The sequence below is a fragment of the Eretmochelys imbricata genome, chromosome 12, assembly GCF_965152235.1.
Source record: "Eretmochelys imbricata isolate rEreImb1 chromosome 12, rEreImb1.hap1, whole genome shotgun sequence".
Lineage (NCBI taxonomy): Eukaryota > Metazoa > Chordata > Testudines > Cheloniidae > Eretmochelys > Eretmochelys imbricata.
Genome location: NC_135583.1, coordinates 30,392,769 through 30,417,680, shown reverse-complemented (window position 1 = coordinate 30,417,680; position 24,912 = coordinate 30,392,769). Strand labels below are relative to the sequence as shown.

Here is a 24,912-nt window from a genome sequence, read left to right as displayed (position 1 = left end):
GGTGTGATTGTTCTGAAGTTGCTGAGGTTTATTGTGAAAATACTAAACTAAGGATTTCTTACTATGTGTATTATATACTCGGTAGATCACACTGAGATCCTTGAGAATGGCTATTATTGTTAAACATTTTTATGGTCTTCTTTAAATAGTTTATGTTTTTACCTAGCGTTTAATAGCTCTTTGGGGAGTCGATGATCTATTGTGTCATTGAGCATTAAATCCGTGGATTCTTTGGCTGCAAAGCAAGTGAACTAAATTTTTATTCCACTAACTATTAATAAAATATTTGCTCAACTGGGATTTTTTGTCCATTTGCTAAGTGAACAATTTTCTCAGCAGGGCCAGATGCTCAGCTGGTGGAAGCGGTCTGGTGACTTTGATGGGCCTACACTGATTTACAGCAGCTGAGCATCTAGTCTTCCCTCCCTCCCCCGCACACACCCATTACATGCTCAAAACTGCCAATGCACGAACTGAAGTAGGAGACCGTGAAATTTCTATTCAAAACACACTGAAATTCTCAGATGTACCATATATAAAATAAATATAAAGTAGAGAATTAGAAAGATGTGAAACTATTAACTTTTGTGTAGCCATAAATTCCACATTTAGCATTTTAATGGACGTTTTATTATTGCTTATTATTATTTATATTATGGTAGTACCTACCATATTCAAATCAGGGTACTATTGCCTAGACATCTGGCAAAACATCTAGTAAGAGACACTCCCTCCTCCAAAGAGGTACAGTCTAAACAGACAAGATGTACTATTGGAGGAATGGGAAAGCAGGATAATGAAAGGAGAAGTGAATCTCCCAAGGTCCCAGATTGGGTCAGTGGCAGAGGCACTCTAAGCTTGGGCTCTGACTCAGGTTTGAGCATAAGTCTCCCTTCCATCCACACACAGATCAGTCTGACTCAGGTTAGCAAGCACTCAGGGCCTGGGTCCTAGGACCCTGTTAGGGGCGTGAGTCAGAGCCCAAGTTCTGCTGTGACTCCGGTCCAAGCCCTGTCGTTTTGCAGCATGGATGAATTAGCACAGCCGTGAGACCTGAATCCAGCAATTGTAAGCCCAAGTTTACCATGCAGTGTGCACGTACAAGCAAGTTCCCAGACCCAAGTTTACAATGTAGTGTAGATGTACCTAAATAGAACAGGTCTTCTGACCCCCAGTCCAGTGCTCTATCCACTAGACACACTGCCTCTGTTGCATTTTGGTTCATATTTGACGGTAGGTGAATATGTTTGGTTACCCCCTCAAATTAGTGTGGCAGGATGAAGGTTCTCTATAAATAGACTGTGAAGATTCACAAAAAGAAAAGGAGTACTTGTGGCACCTTAGAGACTAACCAGTTTATTTGAGCATGAGCTTTCGTGAGCTACAGCTCACTTCATCAGATACATACCGTGGAAACTGCAGCAGACTTTATATATACACAGAGAATATGAAACAATACCTCCTCCCACCCCACTGTCCTGCTGGTAATAGCTTATCTAAAGTAATCGTCAGGTTAGGCCATTTCCAGCACAAATCCAGGTTTTCTCACCCTCCACCCCCTCACACAAATTCACTCTCCTGCTGGTGATAGCCCATCCAAAGTGACAACTCTTTACACAATGTGCATGATAATGAAGTTAGGCCATTTCCTGCACAAACAGGCCTAACAAAGAAAATAACAGAACGCCACTAGCCGTCACCTTCAGCCCCCAACTAAAACCCCTCCAACGCATTATTAAGGATCTACAACCTATCCTAAAGGATGACCCAACACTCTCACAAATCTTGGGAGACAGGCCAGTCCTTGCCTACAGACAGCCCCGCAACCTGAAGCAAATACTCACCAACAACCACATACCACACAACAGAACCACTAACCCAGGAACTTATCCTTGCAACAAAGCCCGTTGCCAATTGTGCCCACATATCTATTCAGGGGACACCATCACAGGGCCTAATAACATCAGCCACACTATCAGAGGCTCGTTCACCTGCACATCCACCAATGTGATTTATGCCATCATGTGCCAGCAATGCCCCTCTGCCATGTACATTGGTCAAACTGGACAGTCTCTACGTAAAAGAATAAATGGACACAAATCAGATGTCAAGAATTATAACATTCATAAACCAGTCGGAGAACACTTCAATCTCTCTGGTCACGCAATCACAGACATGAAGGTCGCTATCTTAAAACAAAAAAACTTCAAATCCAGACTCCAGCGAGAAACTGCTGAATTGGAATTCATTTGCAAATTGGATACTATTAATTTAGGCTTAAATAGAGACTGGGAGTGGCTAAGTCATTATGCAAGGTAGCCTATTTCCTCTTGTTTTTTCCTCCCCCCCCCCCCCCAGATGTTCTGGTTTAACTTGGATTTAAACTTGGAGAGTGGTCAGTTTGGACGAGCTATTACCAGCAGGAGAGTGAGTCTGTGTGTGTATGGGGGTGGGTTTTTGGAGGGGAGTGAGGGAGTGAGAGAACCTGGATTTGTGCAGGAAATGGCCTAACTTCATTATCATGCACATTGTGTAAAGAGTTGTCACTTTGGATGGGCTATCACCAGCAGGAGAGTGAATTTGTGTGAGGGGGTGGAGGGTGAGAAAACCTGGATTTGTGCTGGAAATGGCCTAACCTGACGATTACTTTAGATAAGCTATTACCAGCAGGACAGTGGGGTGGGAGGAGGTATTGTTTCATATTCTCTGTGTATATATAAAGTCTGCTGCAGTTTCCACGGTATGTATCTGATGAAGTGAGCTGTAGCTCACGAAAGCTCATGCTCAAATAAACTGGTTAGTCTCTAAGGTGCCACAAGTACTCCTTTTCTTTTTGCGAATACAGACTAACACGGCTGTTACTCTGAAACCTGTGAAGATTCAGTGTCTCATAAGCTGAAAAGAGACATATGGGGTGAAATTCTGGCCCCAGTTAGTGGGAGTTTTGCTATTGAATTCAGTGGGGCCAGTACTGCACCCAGGGATTTGTGTTGCAGATTTAACATGTCCGCTTGTGAATGAGAGTTCAGTTCACCACTAGCATAACTCAGTCCACAGTAGATGTGTTAGCAATTGCAGTAGGTACTGTGGTGTGAGGAAAAAAATAATCTCCCCTGAGCAGAGGAATGAGGTTGCACCTTATTTTGCATGGGCCACCAAACAGCTGACAATTGTTTCATTAGCAAACTGATGTGCAGGAAGGAGAACTTTATTAAGCAGGCTGAGATGCTGGTGTTACATGCTGATGTTCTGGTGTTTGTGTACTGGCAGCCTGGGGGTTTGATTTATGTTCCTGAACCCCTGATGCCTCGCCAAACTAGATTTCCCCTGAAACTCAACCTTCTTTGTCCGGTTCCATGTACTGTACTGCAAAAATAAATTTCAATCTCTATCAACCTGGGCTTGACTAGTGACCATTGTTGTGTTCATTTATTTCTGGCTTGTACATTTTTTCATCCCTTTGTGGACTTCGTTGATAGAATTATTGCATAAAATAACAGGGTCTCTTTCTCCTTAAAAGCTGTCTCTTGTTTCTGGCATTTTGTTTCTGGTGCCCCTCTCATTTGTGGTTCTCTTTCTAGCTTTGGCATGATTCACGATGGAGAAGGAAATCCCTGTAGAAAAGCCGAAGGTAACATTATGTCTCCCACGCTTACAGGAAACAATGGGGTGTTTTCCTGGTCTGTATGCAGCAGGCAGTATCTCAATAAATTCCTCAGGTAGGTCAGATATAAGTCAGGATCTTCCATAGGAGGGTGGCAACTCTTACAATTGGCTTTCTGGTGCAAATACTCATGATTAGAAATTAAAATTTAACTTTGGTATGGATTTCATCTCTGTGAAGAAGGCCAATACAAAACCAGTGTACCAGATGAGCCCACAAACTTTGGTTTGTATGGGACATAAGTGGTACTATAGGCCTTTGTGCTGGCTCTCTGTGAATATGCTGCAATATTCACTTGCATTTCATTCTTTCCCCAAACATTATTGTCAAACAGGTTTATTAGAATATTAGTGAAAATTGAATATAAGAGGGGTGTTGACTGTGGAAATGAATGAATATTTGTGGATTTTTTCCTGACCTAGTCATAGCTGATTGTCATGCTTTCAATAAGCGTATTTTACAGAGCTGCTGAAAAAAAATGGTACCCCATTATTTCCCTTATGGTACAAACCATGTATGCTGATAAAGGAGCAGCCTTTAGTTCTAGCATTTAGAATCACCAGAATTGCAATCTCTGCAATATAAGTTCTTGCTTTTATTACATGAACCCCACAATGGCATAATATGCATACATTGCCATTGAATATAGGAGTGGACACTTAGATACCAAACTGGTTTACCAGATCAGGGGAAAGGAAAGATGACAGAGTTTGGGGTGATTTTCTCAGCCACAATAAGTAATATTGCTATAGGAAAATTATTAATCCACTTTGGGGTATTCAAGCATTTAGTATGGTCCAACAGACGCATAGTTGGACGACAAACTGTAGATAGATTGAACTTCCATACTCACGGAACCACAAGCACTAAGGAGGAAGAATGATGGATAATAATATGTAATTTTGGTGTTAACGTGTGCCCAACCAGCAAAAAAAACCAAAACAATGCTGATTGATCTCTCAATTAAAACACTGTGGCCTTTTTGTGTGGCCTTTCACATGAAGAATACGCAGAAATGAGACACTGCACATATGGGTTCCACTTCTGGAAAGCGTAGTCTAGGGAGATCTCCTTGCTCTTGGTTACACTCACATAAGGAAGGGAGAATAGGAAATTGACACCATTTATACCTAAAATTACCATAATCCTAGAGCCTGGAAATTCCTGCTTCCTAAAACTTTGCAGGTCAGGCTACCAAGGAGAAGTCAACATCTCTTGGCTCCTGCAGCAAATATTCTCATTCAGTGCATGCCTACAAAGCTAGAGAAAGGTACTGTATGCAATAGCATGTGTTTTTGCTGTTCTCTAGCAAATAAAAGTATTTTTCATAAAAAAGATCAACATCATGATTAATAAATATACATTCTCATTGTAGTACAGCTCAAGCTGCTTGCCTGATTGATGAACCTAAACAAACAGGACAATATAAATACCCTGATAAACTGCCAGGGCAGATCTATGATGCTGATACCCAGTGCAAATGGCAATTTGGAATGAAAGCAAAACTATGCAACCTCAGTTTTGTGAAGGTACCTCTTAATATTTTTTAACAAAGTTAGAACTGACATTAGAAAACTGTAATGTTCTATAAATGAGTGCAAGTAGTACAATGAGCAACAAGGTCTGGATTATTTTTGAACCTGAAATTGCTTGGCATGCTTGTCATATGCTCTGAAGGTTCTAGCCTGTTAGGGAGTTGCACAACCCCAGAGGGAGCTTCAGAAGGGACTGTGCCTCTGAGATGCAAAATCTTTCCAGGATCTACAAGAAGTGCAGGTTGAATGCACAAGCTTCACCATCCATTAGGATGCTACAGCATGCTCTTTTCTCCAGGGACCAGGGTGGTGTGGCTACAACTCAGGGGAAACTAAGTGCTGCAATTGTGTCACTTGTACAGAGGGTGCAAGGAAAGGAAGATTTTATATGCTCCTTCAGTCCTTACGCATTTGCAAAAAGGCCTGGCACAATCTAGCTCCTCATGAGAAGATTATTTCGGAGTAATAAAAATGCAGCTTTCCATCCTTAGCTTTTTGATGTAGGATGTAGTCATATTAATCCAATATTTACGCAGGTGGCTGTTCCAGTCTCTTCGATTTCTTTAAGAAAGGTGTTCTGTTAAAATCACAATATGGCCATTCTGAAGATGTGTTGTCATTATTATTTATTTATTATTATTATTATGGCTCTGCTGCAACATTTGGGATTATTTTATGTTAACCAGCATTTTGCCAGGTGACAACAAATTTTTTCTACACAGTCTTTCCAAACATTTCATGTGTGTTTCAAGAAAATTGATTCCCTCCACATTTTTAGAAGGCCTGTAGAGTTGTTCATGTTGTGCCCTTGGAGTTTTAATAGCTATTTGGTTCTTTTATAGTCTCACTTTGAAAAGACAAGAAAATAATCAGAGAACCAAACTTCTAGAAATATGAAGTCAGTAGACCAGCAAGTAATCATTATGCTATACAATGTAGAACTAGTTCTTTGTTCAGAAATGGGTCTAATTCATAGGGCTTTTGTGACAGCAAAGGAATGCTTTGATGAAGTGTCACTCATGAAAACTTCTCGACATCAGCATACAATGGGGGAATTCTCTGATTTTTTTCTAGGATATATGCAAATCACTCTGGTGTCATAAAGTAGGTCATAGATGTGAGACAAAGTTCATGCCAGCCGCGGAAGGGACAGCTTGTGGCATAAGTATGGTAAGTAACTTAATTAGTGGAGCTACAGTATTCTAACTTGTATTAGAATACAGTGGACCAAGGGCCAACTGCAACTTTCATTTAAGATGCTGAAAAACATCCAATGCTTTTAATAGGAGTTAGATGAAGGCTGCAAATTCAGGCATGCCAGAAGCAGCATATATTTTACTGTAGCTGCTTATGCTGGGAATGCATTTGGCCCATAGTCTATAGATGTATTATCTTTATTGATCAGCCTATTGGAAGGAGTCTGAGTCTACGTTCATTTGCTTTACCATGATACTGTAATTGCAAGTATGAGAGATAATAATAGTTGCTATTAGTGCATGTGATTCAATAATTACTGATAGTTTATTTTACTGTAATTTGTAATTTGTATTAGATATTGTAATTTTCAAGAGCCTGATTTGTTTCCTTGCTATATTTGAGAATCTTTCTTCATTTCCCCCTTTCTCGTATTGCAATAACAGTAAATTAGTAGCTAGAGGGGAAAATGGCTTCTAATTTTTATATGCCCAACTCTGAATGTCTGGGGCTGATTTAGAGGTGCTATGCACCCACAGCAGCTGTTAACATCAGCTGGAGTTTTTGGTACTCATCACTTCTGAAAATCAGACATAGGGTGTCTGGAGATGGCCATCCAAAATTGAAGCACGCCAAATTAGAGACCACTTTTGAAAATGTGGTCCTCAACGTAGGCAGAGTCTCAAAGCTAGACAAGTGCTAGAGTTTTTCTTTGTATGTCATCTTATTTATCTTGGTACTACTCAGGGCCCCAATCCTGCTAACACTTGAATTCAATGGGACTTCTAATTTATATAGAATTAAATGAATACTTAAGGGATGGCAGGATTGGCACCTGGGTCTTTTCTTCTCAGCAGCTTACTAGGTAGCACCAGCTGTGACGGGACATTTGTTGACATTCTTTTGACAGTGGTGTCGAAGAGGTCAGTGTGTCAGATATGGCGATCATGGACCCAAGCCTGTTAACGGCCAATGGGCTGCGTGGTCCGAGTGGTCCAAGTGTTCTCGGATCTGTGGAGGTGGAGTCACCTATCAGGAGAGACACTGCAATAACCCAAAGTAAGACATTGCTGTGGAAAGGTATTATTTTTATAATAATTATTTCTGATATTATAACAAAAAAGGGGAAAGAGTAGATTTTGTTGCAAATTCACATGGGGTCTCCTTCTGAGACTCTCGGAGAGCTCCGCAGCACGCTGTGAGCAGTCAGTTACAAATCAGTAGGGTGGAGAGCTGTGAAAGATGGAGGATATTCCGATATCAGGAACTAAGGGCCTGTCCAAAGCCCACTGACATAAGTGAATAGACACCCATTGACATCAATAGATTTTTGATCAGGCCTGACTGAGTTTTAAATAGAACTGGTTGAAACGTATCAAAATGTTTAGAATAAAAAAGGGACAAAATTTTGGCAAAAAACAACAACCATTTTTTGACCAGCTATAGTTTTAAAGTAGCTCTAATGTCTGTTTTAATATATACATTTTACTGTTATATAGTGTACATGCTCCCACACTGCCTTCCCAGCTTTCACTAATCTGTACCTTAATTGGCATTTCTGTCCAAAAGGCAAAGATTACATTGGCCTGTAGATTGCAAAAACCCTCTCATGGCTTAGAATTGCCAGTTCAGATGAGTGACAAAGGGCGATCAATCCAACATCTTGTTCAAGTATTCAATTCAGTTTAGCTTGCAGGAAAAAAAAATGGTTCACTGGTTTATTCTGGACACATCTCTAGACAGGCATAGACACACATACTCTCCATCGCAGCCCATGAAATGATTATTTAAATCATGGCCAATAAAAAGACAAAGAATGACAGATTTTATATGAAACTGTAAAGTAGCATACACACCTCCTATATAATATGAAAGTAGCAATATTCACACTTCACATTTTATAGTATGGGAACATGTGGCTTAGTGATAACAGTCTCTGTTGCCCTTCAATTAATGGAACTAATCCTTAAAAAATCGTGGCAGGGCACTTGCTTAACTTTTTCTGTTGTGTCTCCGTGTTATTGGATAGACACAGGATTCATGGTATATATGAATTCACAGCAGTCTCTAGACGTGCACAAATGGATTCTCAATGGAGAGTCACATAAACATTTGATTTTTTTTTACATTGGTCCATTTGTATCACAATTTTAATGCAGGTAGATAGATGTTAGTTTTTATGCTGAAGTTTCCATGGGATCTATGTATATACCATCTATCTATCTACTTAGTGCTCTTTTCTCAAGTTCTTGTATGGCTATCTCGGCACAGCATAGAATATAGAAGGGGGACCTCTACTAATTGAAATGTTTCAACTAGCTTGAGTACTTTGACTTACATTTTAGCCAGTGTTATAAGTAAACCATTCCAACTGGAACCGTGTGTGACTGCAGTATATTGTATTTAAACCATAATTAAGAAATGTGTGTTATGGACTCTGGTATGAACACGTTATGTTCAGTGCCAGTACTTGATCTTGTCTCTGCCTACTCTAATTACATTAGGTTAGTGATACTTCACTTAGAGCCAAGAGGACTAACTGTAAAATCTCTATCAGAATTAGACTTATGAAACCCCAACACTATAAAAAACACTGTCTACAGAACATCCTGTTCCAGGATGAACAAATATACATATAGATGTATTTCACATCCCTGACCAATAGTGATTTTAAAATAAAGGTGAATTCATTGGAAAGAGTCTTTAGCTAGTTACACTGTGGAAACACAGTTAAAAACAATGACGACACATTCACTGTATTCTGTGCATGTGCACAGGCATGAAATCCTAATGATTCTGACGTAAATCTTCAAAATTCCCGAAATCCATTTCCGTTTCCCAAATCCAAACTGCGTGTGGAAAACTAAATTTGTTTCTCCCACTTTGATTTTTCAAAGGTTTTGGATGACACCAAGGCATTCAGCGAATTTAGCCTTAACTCTGTTGGTGAAATTCAGTCTTCAGCATCATGAGTATGCCCCACTGAAGCTTCATTTCAGCCCTCAAAATAGGTCTTCTAAATACATGGCCTGATTTTCAAACGCATTGAGTCTCCAATGACTTCAGTAGGAACTACTGGATGTTCAGTGCGTTTAAAGATCAGATCACTTATTTGGAGCTTAAATATGAAATACATTTAGATTCCTGGTTTTGAAAATCTCGTCCTTTGTGCGCGCACACGTCTGTGTGTGAGTATGAGTCTCTTCCTGTAAATAATACCCAACCAATTCAATTTCCTTTTTGTTGATGCTTGTAAGACAGTCACTGTGGTCCTGCTCTACAGTCTGCTGAAACATAGTCTGAATGACTGTCTGAGGTAAGCATGAATTTACAGTACCAAACACCTACTGAGGTCAGCTATAGTATACTGAGAGCTATGCAGATTTGCTAAACTCATTACGCTTGTATAAATTGCCACAGCATAATTTCAGGGATCTGGTTTTCATACATCACAACATTTTACAATTAAGATAGTTTCCCAAGAAATAGATTACATAATTTAATAGTTCAGCTGGTAAAGAGCCTAAATAGTGCCCAAGAGATTTAAGTTAATACCTAAATCATATTGGTGGGATTGTGTCCTTTCCTACCTGCTTCATAATTGTGCACTGGTTGCTAAAAATATTAGAATACAGTTTTAGGCATGTGCGTAATAAAAAGACTAAAATAAGAATTATTTATTAACTAAAACAACTTTTTATTCTTTTGTATTCAATTATTTTAAGAATGATCACAAGCACTGAAAATTTAAAGTAATAATGCAGTTTGAAACAGTAACTAATCAAATTTTATAAGGACCATGAAAGAATTCTGTAGACCATTGACTTCATATAGGAAAAAATGATACTTTAGCATTGTAATACTATTAATAGCATTTAGGCCAATGCTGAAGTGTGCACATCTAGATGTAAACTATTCCAAAATTTGAAGGACTTGGGAGCCAGCACTTCATGGTCTAGTCACCATTATTAATTGTACTGCATTGAACAGCATCTCTGTAAAGAGCAGTGTACACATCATTGCAGTGTATTGTTTGTATTCCATCTTTCAGCTTCAAGTGAGTAGTCATCCCAGATCTTTTAATTACTGTCACATCTGCTCCAACAAGGTATTGACTACATGTCTATTTGTTTTTGTTTTTTGCAGAAGATATGACTTCATAATCAATCATTTAGCTACTACTATAATGATGGAATGTGCATATGGTAACACATATATATACACCGCTAGGGCTGCTTAAAATAGTTTTGGAGTGGAGGCATTGGCTTTGCTATGGGTATTGCAGATGGGCAAATTCATTTAAGCCACACTAATAATATTTTAATACCTTAGGTCTTTTATCAATTGTGTTATTTATTAGTACATTTATTGGAGTCTTTGTGCTTGGACTCTTTGAGATGGTTTATAAATTAGTCTTTGGAGTCTATTCTCTGCAGCCCCAACTTCAAAACTCCTTGCGTGTTTTGGTATCCCCTTTGTTCTTCCATTGTCTGAATCCAGAAAACACCTAGACACGCGAGTAACTTTACTCCTATGTATAAAGTTATGAATGTGTTTGTGTGGATCAGGGCCTTCAATTGTAAGCACTTTGAACAGAGACTGTGCACTCCTATTTGTATTGTGAGGCGTGTAGCAAACTATTTGGTTCTGCTAAATAAATAAAAACAACAACAATAATATGAGTTGATTAGTACATTGAGATTTACATGTAAATCTCTGTGCTTAGCCTCTCCCCATCCCGAACATCCATAGGACAACACAGCCAGCCTTCTTTTTGTAAAGATTACCCCTTCCACATAGTAACAGCGCAGGGTTAGATTGTTTGTAGCCCTTACTTAGCACTCCAGTCCTCTTAGACAGCCCATGTAAGGGCTTCCCACAGGTGAGGGGGTCTTCTAATTAGTTTTTCCCCTCTGGGAGTGACTCGTTGATAAGGGGCAGAGACAGGTGAGGAGAAAGCAGAACCCTACCCATACCCTGCCTCCCGCTTACTCACTGACTAGCAGTTTGGCAGAGAGTGGAGTATACTGCACCATTTAAAGTTCTGTAGCACAAATGGAAAACTAGAATGCTTCTCTCAGTGCTCCTCTAGGTTGGTGGAACCATCCTCAAATGCAGGGCTGGGGCTAAAAGCCACAATCTAACCCTAAATGACTCTGTTATTTTGCTTGTTTGGTGGCTTGTACTTGGGCAGGGACTTGCTTCCTTTCCCCTGCTTACATATAGAGAGTCTTGTTCCCTAGGCCAGAGGAACTAAAAGAAATCATACATGCTGTAGAGGAAAGGTGTCTGAACAGAAATTAGTATGGGCCCAACAACTTTTCCTACTTTACTCAGGCAAAACTGAGTCAACATATATTCTCTCTGAACTGAAGAATAGTTTTGGCTGAACTGAACGGCTGCCAATCAGGATGGGAAGCATGCCCTAATTCACTATAGGCCCAGTGTTAAGATGGCTAGTAACAATTCTAGTCCAGCCCTCGGGTGAGGTCAGTGCAAGATTGTTCCCTACAGCACATTTCCCTAGTGCTCTGCCCAGTTTTAAATGGGCTAACAGATGGATTTCCACCACTTCCTTTGAGAGACTCTTCTGTTGTCCAGTATTCACTAAAGACTTCTGAAAAAGCCAGCTATTGTATTGCCTTCAAAGCAGTAATGCTGATTCAAGACATGAAAACAGACTCCAGCTTGTTTTACAAATGTATGAGGATTAGAATATAGGAATAAGCAAATAGTATAAAAATATAATTGCAAAATGCACCTGGAATCTCTTATCCATATTTTACCTAGTTGTCCCCTCAGCATCACTCCACAATGGATTCAACAGGAAAGTGTGTTAACATAAGTTACAAGATATACTGGACATGGGGTACATTTATAATACAGTGTGTAGGGATTTAAACAAACTACTCCCATTATCCTAGTTAGGAACTGTACAAATACTGCACCAGGTACATTATTCTGAAAGTGTTTCCCTTGATGTATGTGTAACATAGCCAAGCCATTCACTAAAAGACCATAACATACATTCCAAGTGTATATTTTCCCTAACATTTTAAACCATCATTAGACAAATGTATGCAGGTGCAGAATTGGAACAATAGTTCTACTTACATCTTTTTCACTAGAAGCAAAGCTAAGTAGAATAATACAAAATACTTGACAATGGTTAGGCTGCTGGTTTGCTGAGAACATAGCCTATCATGCTGACCAATCCAGTCAGATTGTTTCCTTGTATTCCCCTGTCCATCTGTCTATATCCATCTATTTTCTCTTGTATTATATTTAGACTGTAAGCTTTTTAGGGTAGGTTTCAGAGTAACAGCCGTGTTAGTCTGTATTCGCAAAAAGAAAAGGAGTACTTGTGGCACCTTAGAGACTAACTAATTTATTTGAGCATAAGCTTTCATGAGCTACAGCTCACTTCATGCATCTGATGCATGCATTCAAAGTATGCATCCGATGAAGTGAGCTGTAGCTCACAAAAGCTTATGCTCAAATAAATTGGTTAGTCTCTAAGGTGCCACAAGTACTCCTTTTCTTTTTAGGGTAGGGACTGTTTTTTTGTCCTGTGTTCGTACAGCACCTAGCACAATGGGGTTCTGGTCCATGCCTGGGGCTCCTAGGTACTATGAAAATACAAATAAATAATACTAACAACAACAATAAAATCACATAGTTTTGGGCACAGTGGTATATTGGAAATCTGCAAAATTGTACATTGAAACCATAACATCAGTAGATTTCTATGTAGATCTGCATGGAATAGAGAGGTGACTAAATACAGTAATCAACTGCTCAGCTCTCGCAGGCATTCTGAAAAAAGAGCAAGGCTAACATTTTTAATTTGTTTATATTATACACACCCAATAGCAGTTAAAAATCTAATTATATAATTAATATATGAATAATAGCAAACTAATGATATTGTTTAACTTCGTACTAGTCCAAATTTAGAAAAGCATCACTATTCAGAAGGGTATTCAAGTGCACAATTAAAGTCCATTGAAGTCAGTGTGCCTTAAACATGTGTGTAAAGTTAAACATGTACATAAATGCTTTCCTACATCAAAACAACTGTGCACAATCCCTTGTTCTCCTGTAAGAGTTGAGCTGCTGGGTAACTATTTAAAGGCACATTTCTACATATCGTAGTACTAACAATATCAGAATGCAATTGTTCATTCAATGTATGTTTGATTCGTTTTACGTTATCTGTTACATTTTCCTTTATTAAGCACTATTATGGTAAATAATTATTGTTGCATACATGAGAATTCCTGGATCACGGTAGACTGAAAACTGGCATATAGCAAGTCAGTACATTGATACTATTTACTTCCACAGGTCAATAATTCTGAGATCTGTAATTGTGTTGACCAATCAGATCATACATGCAAATAAAAATATCCTGACTGGCAAGACTTTAATTCAATGAAAACATTATTCACTTCTAGATGGGCACATGGTTAAATAGATATATAATGATCCAAGCAGATAGCGTTTGTTGACTACTTTGCTTGATTTTGGTGATGATTAAAATTCATTGTCTCTTGAGAGAAATAATGACCTTTTGGGTCAATAAGTCATGATATTTAGCTCAACAGAAGTCAATAGAATGATGCTTCTTAATGAACTGTCATTGAATGTATTTAACAGGTGTCAATCATATCCACTTTTGGTTTTGCAAAATATTTTTTTTTCTTTCTTTGCAGGCCACAGTATGGTGGCAAGTTCTGTCAGGGCTCCGGTCGTATTTATCAGCTTTGCAATATTCAGCCATGTCCACCCAGTAGTCTGGATTTCCGTGCCCAGCAGTGTGCGGAATTTAACAGCAAGCCTTTCCGTGGGTGGTACTACAGTTGGAAGCCCTATACTAAAGTTGAAGGTAATTTGGCCATGGTTCTGATTGACAAAATGATTTGCATGAGGCAGGCTACCTCGTTATAATTCATTGATATACTCTGGGCCAAATGCAGCGCCTCAAATGTGTGGAAATCCAGAGAGACTTCTGTGGAGCTGCACATGCTTTCTAGCAAGGTTGAATTTGGTCTTTGGTGTAACGTCATGTGTAAGAGCCTGCAGAGAAGTTGGCTTTGATTGTGAATTTAGATCTCTATCCTCTGTTCCCTGACCATGCTCTCCCTCACTTTTGTTTTATATTGCCTTTTTTTGTTGTTAAAACAAAACAAAAATAAAAAAAACAAAAGGAAACCCGAACAACAAACCACCTTTTCCCATGAATTTCTCTATATGGGAACCACCAACTCCTACAATAACATGCCAGAATCTTAATTCATTTGGAATGTTCTCAGATTTCTAAATGTAACAGTAAATCAACCCTTTCGAGTTTCCTACTGTTATATTCTCCTGAGAATTGTTGCTGGGGCTTTATAAGACTCATGACTCAGTAAATATTCCTTGTCTGTTGCTCAAGTTTAAGTTTATTTTTCCTGCATACGCCTCAATTTTGTAAACATCCAGTATCATTATTAGGATTTTATTGGATAGTTAATAGCTACAAATACTTCCCTGTAGTTTCAAAGCACAGTGAATATTTGTGATTGCTATTTCTTAAATGAAAGTGGTGGGTATAGGTCATATTGTGGCTGCTTTGTCTACAATTCACAGAAGTTGCCTTCAAATACCTTGAGAGGGCATACTTTTATATACATATATATTTTTAAATATGCTTTTATTTGTGGTCTGCTTAAATATTCTTTAGAGGATAGTCAACATTAGCTGGGAATACAGTGATTTAAGCCATCTTTATTTATATAGACATGTTATAAGTAGTTTGATTACTGTTTAGAAGCCTGCATTCTGATATAACCATTGTGGCTGGGAGGAATGTGTAAAACTAAAGAGGAGTGATCTAGTTGGAGTGGGTTTCAGAACTAGGTGGCAATGTCTATTGCATTAAATCCTTCATATGATGTATCTTGTTTAATATTTACGATCATTGTGACACATTTATTTTAAACAGATGGGACAAGATTTTCAAAAATAGGAGCCTACTTTTAGGCATTAACGGAAAAAAATTCAAAAGCACCAGAGGGATTTAGGAGCACAAGTACTGTTGAAAGTAAATAGGATTTACACACCTAAAGCCCTATTTGTGCTTTTCAAAATCTCCCCTGAAGTCTGTATTTAGACTTAAGGAGGTGGGCTGATTTTCAAAACTGCTGAACAGCTTTTACTTTCTATGGAAACTTCTGGGTCCTGAAAATTAGAATACATGGGGTATATCTGCACTGCAAAAAACCACCGACCTCAGTAAGTCTCAGAGCCTGGGTCTACAGATTCGGGGTCACAGTACAGCGCTAAAAATAGCAGTGCAGGTGTTCCTGCTCGGGCTGGAGTTTGAGCTCTGAGACACAGCCCCACCACACACCTCTGGGTTTCAGAGCCCAAGCTCTAGCCCAAGCAGGGATATCTAACACTCTATTTTTAACACCGTAGCATGAGCCCTGTGAGCTTGAGTCTGGAGACCAGGGATCTGAGACTCACTGACGCGGGTGTTTTTTTGCAGTGTAGACATACCCTTAGTTAGAAGCCTAAATATAGATTTAGCTGTCTAAGTTTAGCCTCCTGTTTTTTGAAATCTTGACCATAGTGCTTAATATTGATAGCGAGTGACTCAATAATATTGTCCAGTCTATGAAAAGCAATCATTACAATACAATTATTGAATTTTCCAATATTTAACCAATCAATTCCCTTGTAGGCATAATGTGTGATCTGTGTATAAGAAGGACTTGATTGGCAGCTAACTGTGCGTAGGGATGACCCGAGATCAAATGGCACCCCAAGCGAGGAGTGTCTTTGGTGCCCCTTCCCCCCATTTATTAAATTTTTGAATACCTTATTTTTTATTGCATTTGTAGCCCATTTCACAACTTTGATGCACAACTTTCATGCATGATTTATCCCTGTCAGAGCCTGGAAGATGATAGCTTTACCCATTGTTTTCCAGGGGTGTGCTGGGGTATCCTCATCATCCATTGTCTTCTTAGTGGTGACCATTCTCCTGGAATTCAAGCATTACATTCCATTAACCCTAATATGAGTTAGATCAATACAGTCACACAGGAAATTCTAATAACCCACCATAGTTATACAATAACTTTTCCTGATTGACCACGTCACATGCAGAGTTGATAAAATTAGTACATAGCAGTATTCTTAGATTATTACAGAGCAGCTCCACCTCTGTCACAGTAGTACTTTGTACCCCATTGTGTATCTAAGAACATAAGAATGGCCACACTGGGTCAGACCAATGGTCCATCTAGCCCAGGATTCTGTCTTCCAACAGTGGCCAATGCCAGGTGCTTCAGAGGGAATGAACAGAAGAAAAAGCAATCATTGAGTGATCCATCCCTGGTCATCCACTCCCAGCTTTTGGCAGACAGAGGCTAGGCATACCCAGAGCATGGGATTGCATCTCTGACCATCTTGGCTAATAGCCCTCCATGGCCCTATCCTCCAGGAACTTATCTAGTTCTTTTTTGAACCCTGTTATAAGTTTGCAATGAGTTCCACAGGTTGACTGTGCATTGTGTGAAGAACTACTTTCTTTTGTTTGTTTTAAACCTTCTGCCTGTTAATTTCATTGGGTGACCCCTGGTTCTTGTGTTATGTGACGGAGTACATAACACTTCCTTATTCTCTTTCTCTGCACCATTCATGATTCTGCCATATCCCCCCTGAGTCACCTCTTTTCCAAGCTGAAAAGTCCCAGTCTTTTTAATCTCTCCTTATATGGAGAAGCTGTTCCATACTCTTAATCATTTTTGTTCCTCTTCTCTGCACCTTTTCCAATTCTAATATAATCTTTTTTGAGATGGGGCGACCAGAACTGCATGCAGTATTCAAAGTCAGGGTGTACCATGGATTTATATAGTGACATTATGCTATTTAATGTCTTATTATCTATCCCTTTCCTAATGTCTATCTATCCCTTTCCTAATCTACTTGTCTCTTCATGTTTTCAGAGGAAGATAGATGTAAATTGTACTGCACAGCTGAAGACTTTGACTTTTTCTTTGCAATGTCCAGCAAAGTGAAAGATGGAACCTTATGCTCCCAGAACAAACATGATGTTTGCATTGATGGAATTTGTGAAGTAAGATAAACTGAAGTTTCTTTCAGTAACAATGTCATTTTTAAGTGAACAATTTACTCCATAATAGAAAATGCAGCTGTTACTGAAATTCCCTTGTGTCTGAGTCCTTCACTTCTGCCTTTTGCTTTCAGCAAGTAGGGTGTGACCGTGGACTTGGTTCAAAAGCTGCTTTGGATGCCTGTGGAGTTTGTAAAGGAGATAATTCAACATGCAAGTTCTTTAAAGGCCAGTACTTGATCCAGCACAAAGCTAATGGTAAGGAAAGCTGTTCCACATGATCATCAGCTCATTGCTCTGCTGGATCTCCATGTAGTATATATGGCTCTTTGCTCATTAGGGCAATGGCTCAAGGTCCAGATGTAAACTGAAATTCACGGGGCGAGTGAGTAAGAGTTCATATCTCCATTGTTCCTAGACTACAAGAAAACCATAAGTCTTCCTTAGTTAAACTGCAATTATTTTATTGTTACTTAAGCCACTTTCCACGCTCACCTGTTTGTTTTTCTTTAATGACAAAAAAGAGTTTAAAGCAGTGGTGAGCAACCTGCGGTCTGTCAGGGTAATCTGCTGGCGGGCCGCGAGACAGTGTTTACATTGACTATCCGCAGGCATGGCCACCCGCAGCTCCTAGTGGCCACGGTTCACTGTTCCTGGCCAATGGAAGCTGCGGGAAGCAGCAGCCAGCATGTCCCTGCGGCCCGCGCCGCTTCCCGCAGCTCCCATTGGTAGGGAATGGGGACCTGAGGCCACTGGGAGCTGCGGGTGGCCGTGCCTGCGGACAATCAATGTTAACAAACTGTCTTGTGGCACACCAGTGGTTTACACTGACGGGCCACGTGTGGCCCATGGGCCACAGGTTGCCCACCACTGGTTTAAAGGGTGGAGGGTTCAAGGTCACAGGTGAGTGAAAAATATCTGAACTATTTTGTCTTGAATGAGATTGTGGAAGATATAAAAAGTTGTTCACAGACTAATGACAAACATGCAGGTGCTTCTTGTTCTATTTAGAACCAAAAACAATTTATGTATACTTTGTGATGTACCTTGATTGGAACCTTTCAACTGGGTTCTGTGGATGGGCCAGTATTTAGCGTGCAAGTCTGGGACTCAGGAAAGTCATCTTCAGTTGAGAGAGGAAGGATGGACCAGTGGTTAAGATCCTAGTGGAGGGATTGGGAAACCCAGGTTGAATTCTTTGCTCCCCCACAGACTTCTTATGTGACTTTGGGCAAGTCACTTAGTCTCCTTTAGTTTTGCCATGTGTGAAATGGGGATAATAGCACTTCCCTAGCTCACAGGCATGTTCTGAGGCTAAATACATTAAAATTGTGAGGTGGTCAGATTCTGTGGTAATGGGACCAGATATCGAGATATAGCATTACAATGTTATATTGGGAAATCAAGTGGCCTGTGCAATTACAGAAGCAATACACCACTGGGAGTTATAGTCCAAGTGATTTGTAGTGTGTGACCAGAGTGCAGAATGGGTGAAATTTTGGGTGAGGGCCAGCATAAATCCTTACTGTATGAATAGGTAAAACACAATTTCATTCCAATGGAAATGGCCTGTATATAAGGCAGATCCCCAATAACTGGAAGATCTAGTTCTGTCTAGGACCTTGCACACACACTCTGCATTTTGTTGCATTTCACCCCAAAAGTGTATTGGTCCTGTTAGATTATAGGCATTACAGAGAAAATGTGGTAAAACAACTGAAACAGATTGATTGTTCCTGATATGTATTAAAAAAGAATTTGATTTTCTTGTCTTCAGGAAGAAAAAAATAATAGAATTCCAGGGACTGATTCACCCACTAAATTGCTCTAATTATAAGCTGGTGTAGAACCTTTAAAATCAATGTTGTTACACTATCATAAATCTAAAGCAACAATTTGATGGATCAGGACTGCTGTCTATATAGTCCCTGGTTTACTCAAAATAGGGAACTTTATTTTATTACAATTGGGAAAAATATTGCTTAATTCTTTCATTGTAGACTATTATCCAGTGGTCACCATTCCAGCAGGAGCACGTAGTATTGAAATCCAGGAATTGCACATCTCCACCAGCTATCTTGCAGCGCGCAACCTGAATAAGAAGTATTATCTAACAGGGGACTGGACAATTGACTGGCCAGGAAAGTTTTCCTTTGCTGGGACAATTTTTGATTATCAACGCTCTTTTAATCATCCAGAGAGTCTATATGCAGCAGGGCCAACTAATGAGACACTGGTCTTTGAAGTAAGCTTTCTTCTGTTTATTCTATCATTGATGTCTATTACAGAATTAGCAACGACAGCTTTAGCTCAGTGCTGTAGCTCTCACACAGATTAAAGAATAGCATTGAGTCATGGTACTATTCAGACTTAATTGTATAGTCATGCTAGACTGAAAGGCCTTTCACCAGTTTGTTGAGGTCTGGGATTTAGTAAACTGTCACAAGGCTAGTGAAAAGGAAAATGTGTAAAACAAACTACACCGCGTTATTTCTCAGTTGCCACACAATTGTAATGGAGATTATAGTCTCATTCAATAAATGTTATACAATACAATTCAGTGACGTGCAAACTAAATACCAAACAGCATGGTAAAGCGTAAGAGCCACATTTTCAAATATTTCCTCTGAAGCTATATGCACATACAGGCTTTTGTGCATGAGGATTAGGTCATTGATTGTCTAAACACTACTCGTGGATGCCTAGGCAATTTTCATTCGTGCAGTTTTGTAGCTAACGCCAAGTGGGGGGGGGGGGAAAGATTTTTCACAATCAAGGCACTACCGCCTGGTCTGTCTGCCACGTGTTCTGAGTCAGAGATCAGTACAGCAGAAAGTGAACTTAGTGCTCAGATCATTTTTGATTTGGTTTTGTTTTAGAATTGCAGCACTTTTGCTCTGGGTAAGGAAAATCCTTTCCCTACCCAGTTGCTTTACCAGACTTTCCTTTAATGTGTCCCAGAACAATTGATGGTCAACTGCTAGTTGATGATAATTACAGAGGCCCTAGCTACATTATTTTACTTCTTTCCCTGGAAATCTCTGATAAGTCTCTGGAACCTCTAGCTTGTCCATTTGGCATGTTTTGACTCATCCTTCACTGTCAGAGTGGGGAAGCAGCTCTTCCCTTAGGGAATTCAACTCTTTCCCACCCCGTGCACTAGTGCCCAGATTAGATCACTACCAAATACATTATTTTGCCTTCAGTGCACATGTGGAGGATGACATTCAGTGTTGTACATCTTTCTCTGAGGCAGCCGTGTCTGGTCCTACACCCCATTACATTCAAAATACTTGTAATATGAAAAAAAGTGGTATCCTGCTGAAACTTAGCCGCGATGATTAACAAGCCCAGAGCTTCACATCTCACCTCTCCTTCATTTCTTTGTGCAGGAAAACGAAGCCACAATAAGGTCTCTTTACACCACAGTGTGAAATTTCTGCTTTCTTGGCTTCTTTCAGTATTAGCCAGACCTTTACATTTATTTAGTATAGTTTTTATCTGGAATATTTAATAGTTGAGTTAAGTCTTATTTAGTCTTTAAGGCTCTAATTCAGGGAAATATTTAAGTCTGTACTTAATTTTGTTCTTAAATCCCATCAAAACCAATGGGATTTAAGCCTGTGCTTGAGTGCTTTGCTTTGGGAGGGATTGCTGAAAGGGGCCAAAAGAATTTTCTTGTATTACAGTATATCTTGATATTCTGTGCTTTTTAAAAGCTACTAATTTCTTTCATTCTCTGTATATTTGTCTATTGACATGAACATTTTAGCCTTTAGGAGTGAAACGTTTCAGACGCGAAGCCCAGTCTGTGCAGTCATGTCCAAAATAGCTTTATACCAAAGCTCCAAGTATACGTACAAATACTAAGAAATATTACACTGAAATCTGGGGAATCTAATTTATCGTAATGCAGTGTAATTTGAGCTATATTGTTATAATCTTGCAACTGAAGTATGAATAGTAAATTGACATAGAAAGTGACTTGTTTTGTTGCAGATTATGCAAATACTCTGCAAAAATATTTTTTAAAAATCTGGTTTTAATGCCAGATAACTCGTCTATTTTCATCCTATCAAATTATGCTGAAGAGCTTTGCTTAGGTTTCACATTTAGCTTCAGGCTATTGCTCCTATGAGAGGTTATTTAAACTTCCCATGTATTTTTATTGAAATACCTACACTACTAGCATTGGCAACCAGGGATTTTAATGACTAAAAAAGTTACAGTGCATGTAGGACTATGTATTCCAAAAATATATAATCTATGGACTGTTGTTAATATATATAGATATATTTACCATCTATAATTTAAGTGACATTCAATGGACTTTATTCTTAAGCAATGCGAAGCATGTTGCTTTCAAAGAGGTACACTATTTTGGCTCCATCAATTACTCTAAGCTATGAAAAAGCCAGTCCAAAATCTAAACAAACACAAATCCATTCTTAGAAACCAGGCATGCACCTAAAACGTAACATGACAATTTACTATTTCAGTACAAATGATGAAGCAGATCCTGCTTCAACGATACAGACCTAAGATAGGCAGACAGCATATCACAAGGGGTATTTGAACATGCCCCTGTTCAGAGAAGCATGCACAGCCAGCTTGGGGGCCCAATCCTGCCAACATTTTTCTCACAAAGGTAGTTTTTATTTCCATGAAATAAGCATTTGTAGGATCAGGCCCCTATATAGTGACAACTTTTTGTCTAAAAAATTGGGTCTGCTTTTTAAAATGTATATGAGATGTATACAGATTATATACAGTGTTGTTGTAGCCACGTCAGTCCCAGAATATTAGCAAGACAAGGTGGGTAAGGTAATTTCTTTTATTGGACCAACTTCTGTTGGTGAGAGAGACCAGCTTTCAAGAGACACAAAGTTCTTCCTCAGATCTGGGACAGGTACTCAGACCTTTCCCAGACCCGAAGAAGAGTTCTGTGTAGCTCAAAAGCTGGTCTCTCTCACCAACAGAAGTTGGTCCAATAAAAGGTATTACCTCCCCCATCTTGTCTCTATGATGCTTTATTATTGTCAGTATTCTTCCAAGACCCAAGAGCAATTCAATTACTAGTTTCTGGAGAAGATTTCTATAGGAGGGTACAATGGGTGTCCTTGTAAAAACCCACAGTGCATGCATTACTGGCATTTGCATGTGTAAATTGAGTAAATGCATGCACATATAAAGGAGTGAGGTTCCTACATCTGCCAATGCAAGGTTTTGTGAGTGCACTGGTTGCATCATCCAGTATGATCCTTTGCATGGTAGATTCACATTGCTTGAGTTTACTTATCTGTGCATTCCAGCACTCTCCAAAATGTCTCTATGATATCCAGTTTGTACAGTATGACGCATGTTTTAAGAGGTGGGAAGGTGATTTAAGCAAGATGAATTCATTTTACATTTTTTGTTTGCTGACAATTTTTAAGGTCCCTGGATTGTTTCTCTGTCACATACATACCTTATTTCCCCTTTACTTTCAGGAGATAAAGTATTAAAAATCACTGAAGGCCACATTAATGAATTACCACATTCCCTCAGTAAGGGGCATCACACACTTGCACCATTTGGCCCATAGTTCTCCCTCTTCCTCCAAACGGGAAGTATCTGGGATCAGCCCTTTATCCCATTACCTTAACCAGTGCCTGCTTGGCTGTGCTGGCTGCAGCCCTGTGGGGCCAGATAAAGGTTCCATCCACTCGTTGCCCCTGCCTCCTCACTCCCAGCCAATCTATCTTCTTCTAAGGAGTAGAAGAAATGTGGATGCTGCTCTCCCCTTTTCTTATGACGTGCAAGGAAGCAAGTGGGACCTTATGCTTCCTTACTTCCCTTCCTGGATATGCTAAAAAGTGACAATCTTGCCCTAAGATTCCACTAAATATTTCATGAAAAGTTCACCTAGGGGATTTTGGTTTTCCACCCCGTCAGAGTTCAGCTGAGCACCTCATTTAATCTAAAACTTGACAGTATTCATGAAAATACTATTCAAAAATTGGTGAAAGGCAAGAAAAGCATGATGCAGCACTTTTCATATTTACATTGGAATATTACAAATATATATATAATTACGGGAACCAGTTATACCAAGGAAGGCAAACAGGAGTGAATCTATAATTTAGCTGGGTTGCGGGGGGAAAAATATGAACTTCCATGGCCAACTATTTTTTGGTGGAAGAGAATAAAATTGTGATGAGAACAAGGAATGAAATGTGTGAGGGCAGTGGTGTTTCATTACACGCTTTGTTAAAAGTGCAAAAGCTCAATGAGATTTCAAAATCCACCAGAGCTTTTCCAGATAGGGCAGTGAGTGGAATCTCAGGTGATAAAGTGCAGCAGTTACTCTGTATGCCAGTGCTTCTTGGAATCAGTGGAAAGTCCTGAAGTTACAGCTTACAGTTAGTAATATTTATAGTTTGCTGATTTGGGTTTAGAGAAGCCAATGAAAACTGAAACAACAAAAGCCGAGATTCACTGTGGATTCACAAACTAGCTCCACAAATGGCCAGATTTTGGCTGGATGAAAAAATAGACAAAGCTTTGTGGTGGTAGAAATGTGATAGTTAAATGATAATCTGGGATCAGGAATGAATACTAGGCTTTTAACATATGGTTTTGGTAAGGCAATTGTGTCATCTTAAGTAAAGACATACTAGAATTTTTTTAAATGAAGTTCAGTGCTTGACGCTATTACAATTGTCTGAGATTCAGACATAGGTAATTTAAGGTCACCTGGTTTCAATTTAAAGAAGTTGTCAGCATTTTTCAAAGAATTTAGCAAGAGATTTAGCTCAAGAAAGAATTTATTGTGGGTTCAACACTCCATTTGCCTAGCCTTACAAATCAGGCCTGACAATGGTGGGAAGTAAGCAGTGAAAATATGTTCTCCATATTAGGTTAGCATCAGTAAGCAGAATAGCAAGGAGAACTTGGTCATCAAAAATTATGCAGATTTCCAAAGGAGCTTGCAATGGTCACTGACTTCCAGTGGCTCAGAATACTCAGTCACTCCCCACCATTGGCTAGAATTGTGGGTAAGGGTTTAAACTAAATGCCACTATTTAGTTTAAATTTATCATAGATGTGAGAGAGAATAAAGTAGTTTGATCATGGATTGATAAATTGATTGGAATTCAAGATAATGTAATAACACATTTGCCTATTTATCAGTGAAATGTGCTACCATATCACCTGCTTTATATCCATATGTGAAAGCACAGTGACTTTCTCAGGATGACGTGACATAAAATAATTGGGAACATTAAAGTCTTCAGCAAACATACCTGAAATATTGAATCAAGGAAAAATGAAAACTCTGTGAAAGAAGATGGGTTTATCTCAACAGCAATAACTAACAGATGGATGGGATGTTTTACAAAGAGGCGAACATT

At 39.2% G+C, this 24,912-nt stretch overlaps 1 protein-coding gene across 1 annotated transcript in view; it reads left to right on the top strand.

Moving 5' to 3' along the window:
* ADAMTS18 (ADAM metallopeptidase with thrombospondin type 1 motif 18) overlaps positions 1-24,912 on the top strand; it is a 97,156-nt gene that overhangs the window by 44,759 nt on the left and 27,485 nt on the right. Inside the window, exons 9-16 of the mRNA XM_077831142.1 lie at positions 3,582-3,719; positions 5,040-5,193; positions 6,274-6,369; positions 7,304-7,452; positions 14,109-14,281; positions 17,391-17,521; positions 17,653-17,776; positions 19,519-19,763. Of these exons, the coding sequence (XP_077687268.1) occupies positions 3,582-3,719; positions 5,040-5,193; positions 6,274-6,369; positions 7,304-7,452; positions 14,109-14,281; positions 17,391-17,521; positions 17,653-17,776; positions 19,519-19,763 (1,210 nt within the window). The remainder of the gene's footprint in view (positions 1-3,581; positions 3,720-5,039; positions 5,194-6,273; positions 6,370-7,303; positions 7,453-14,108; positions 14,282-17,390; positions 17,522-17,652; positions 17,777-19,518; positions 19,764-24,912) is intronic.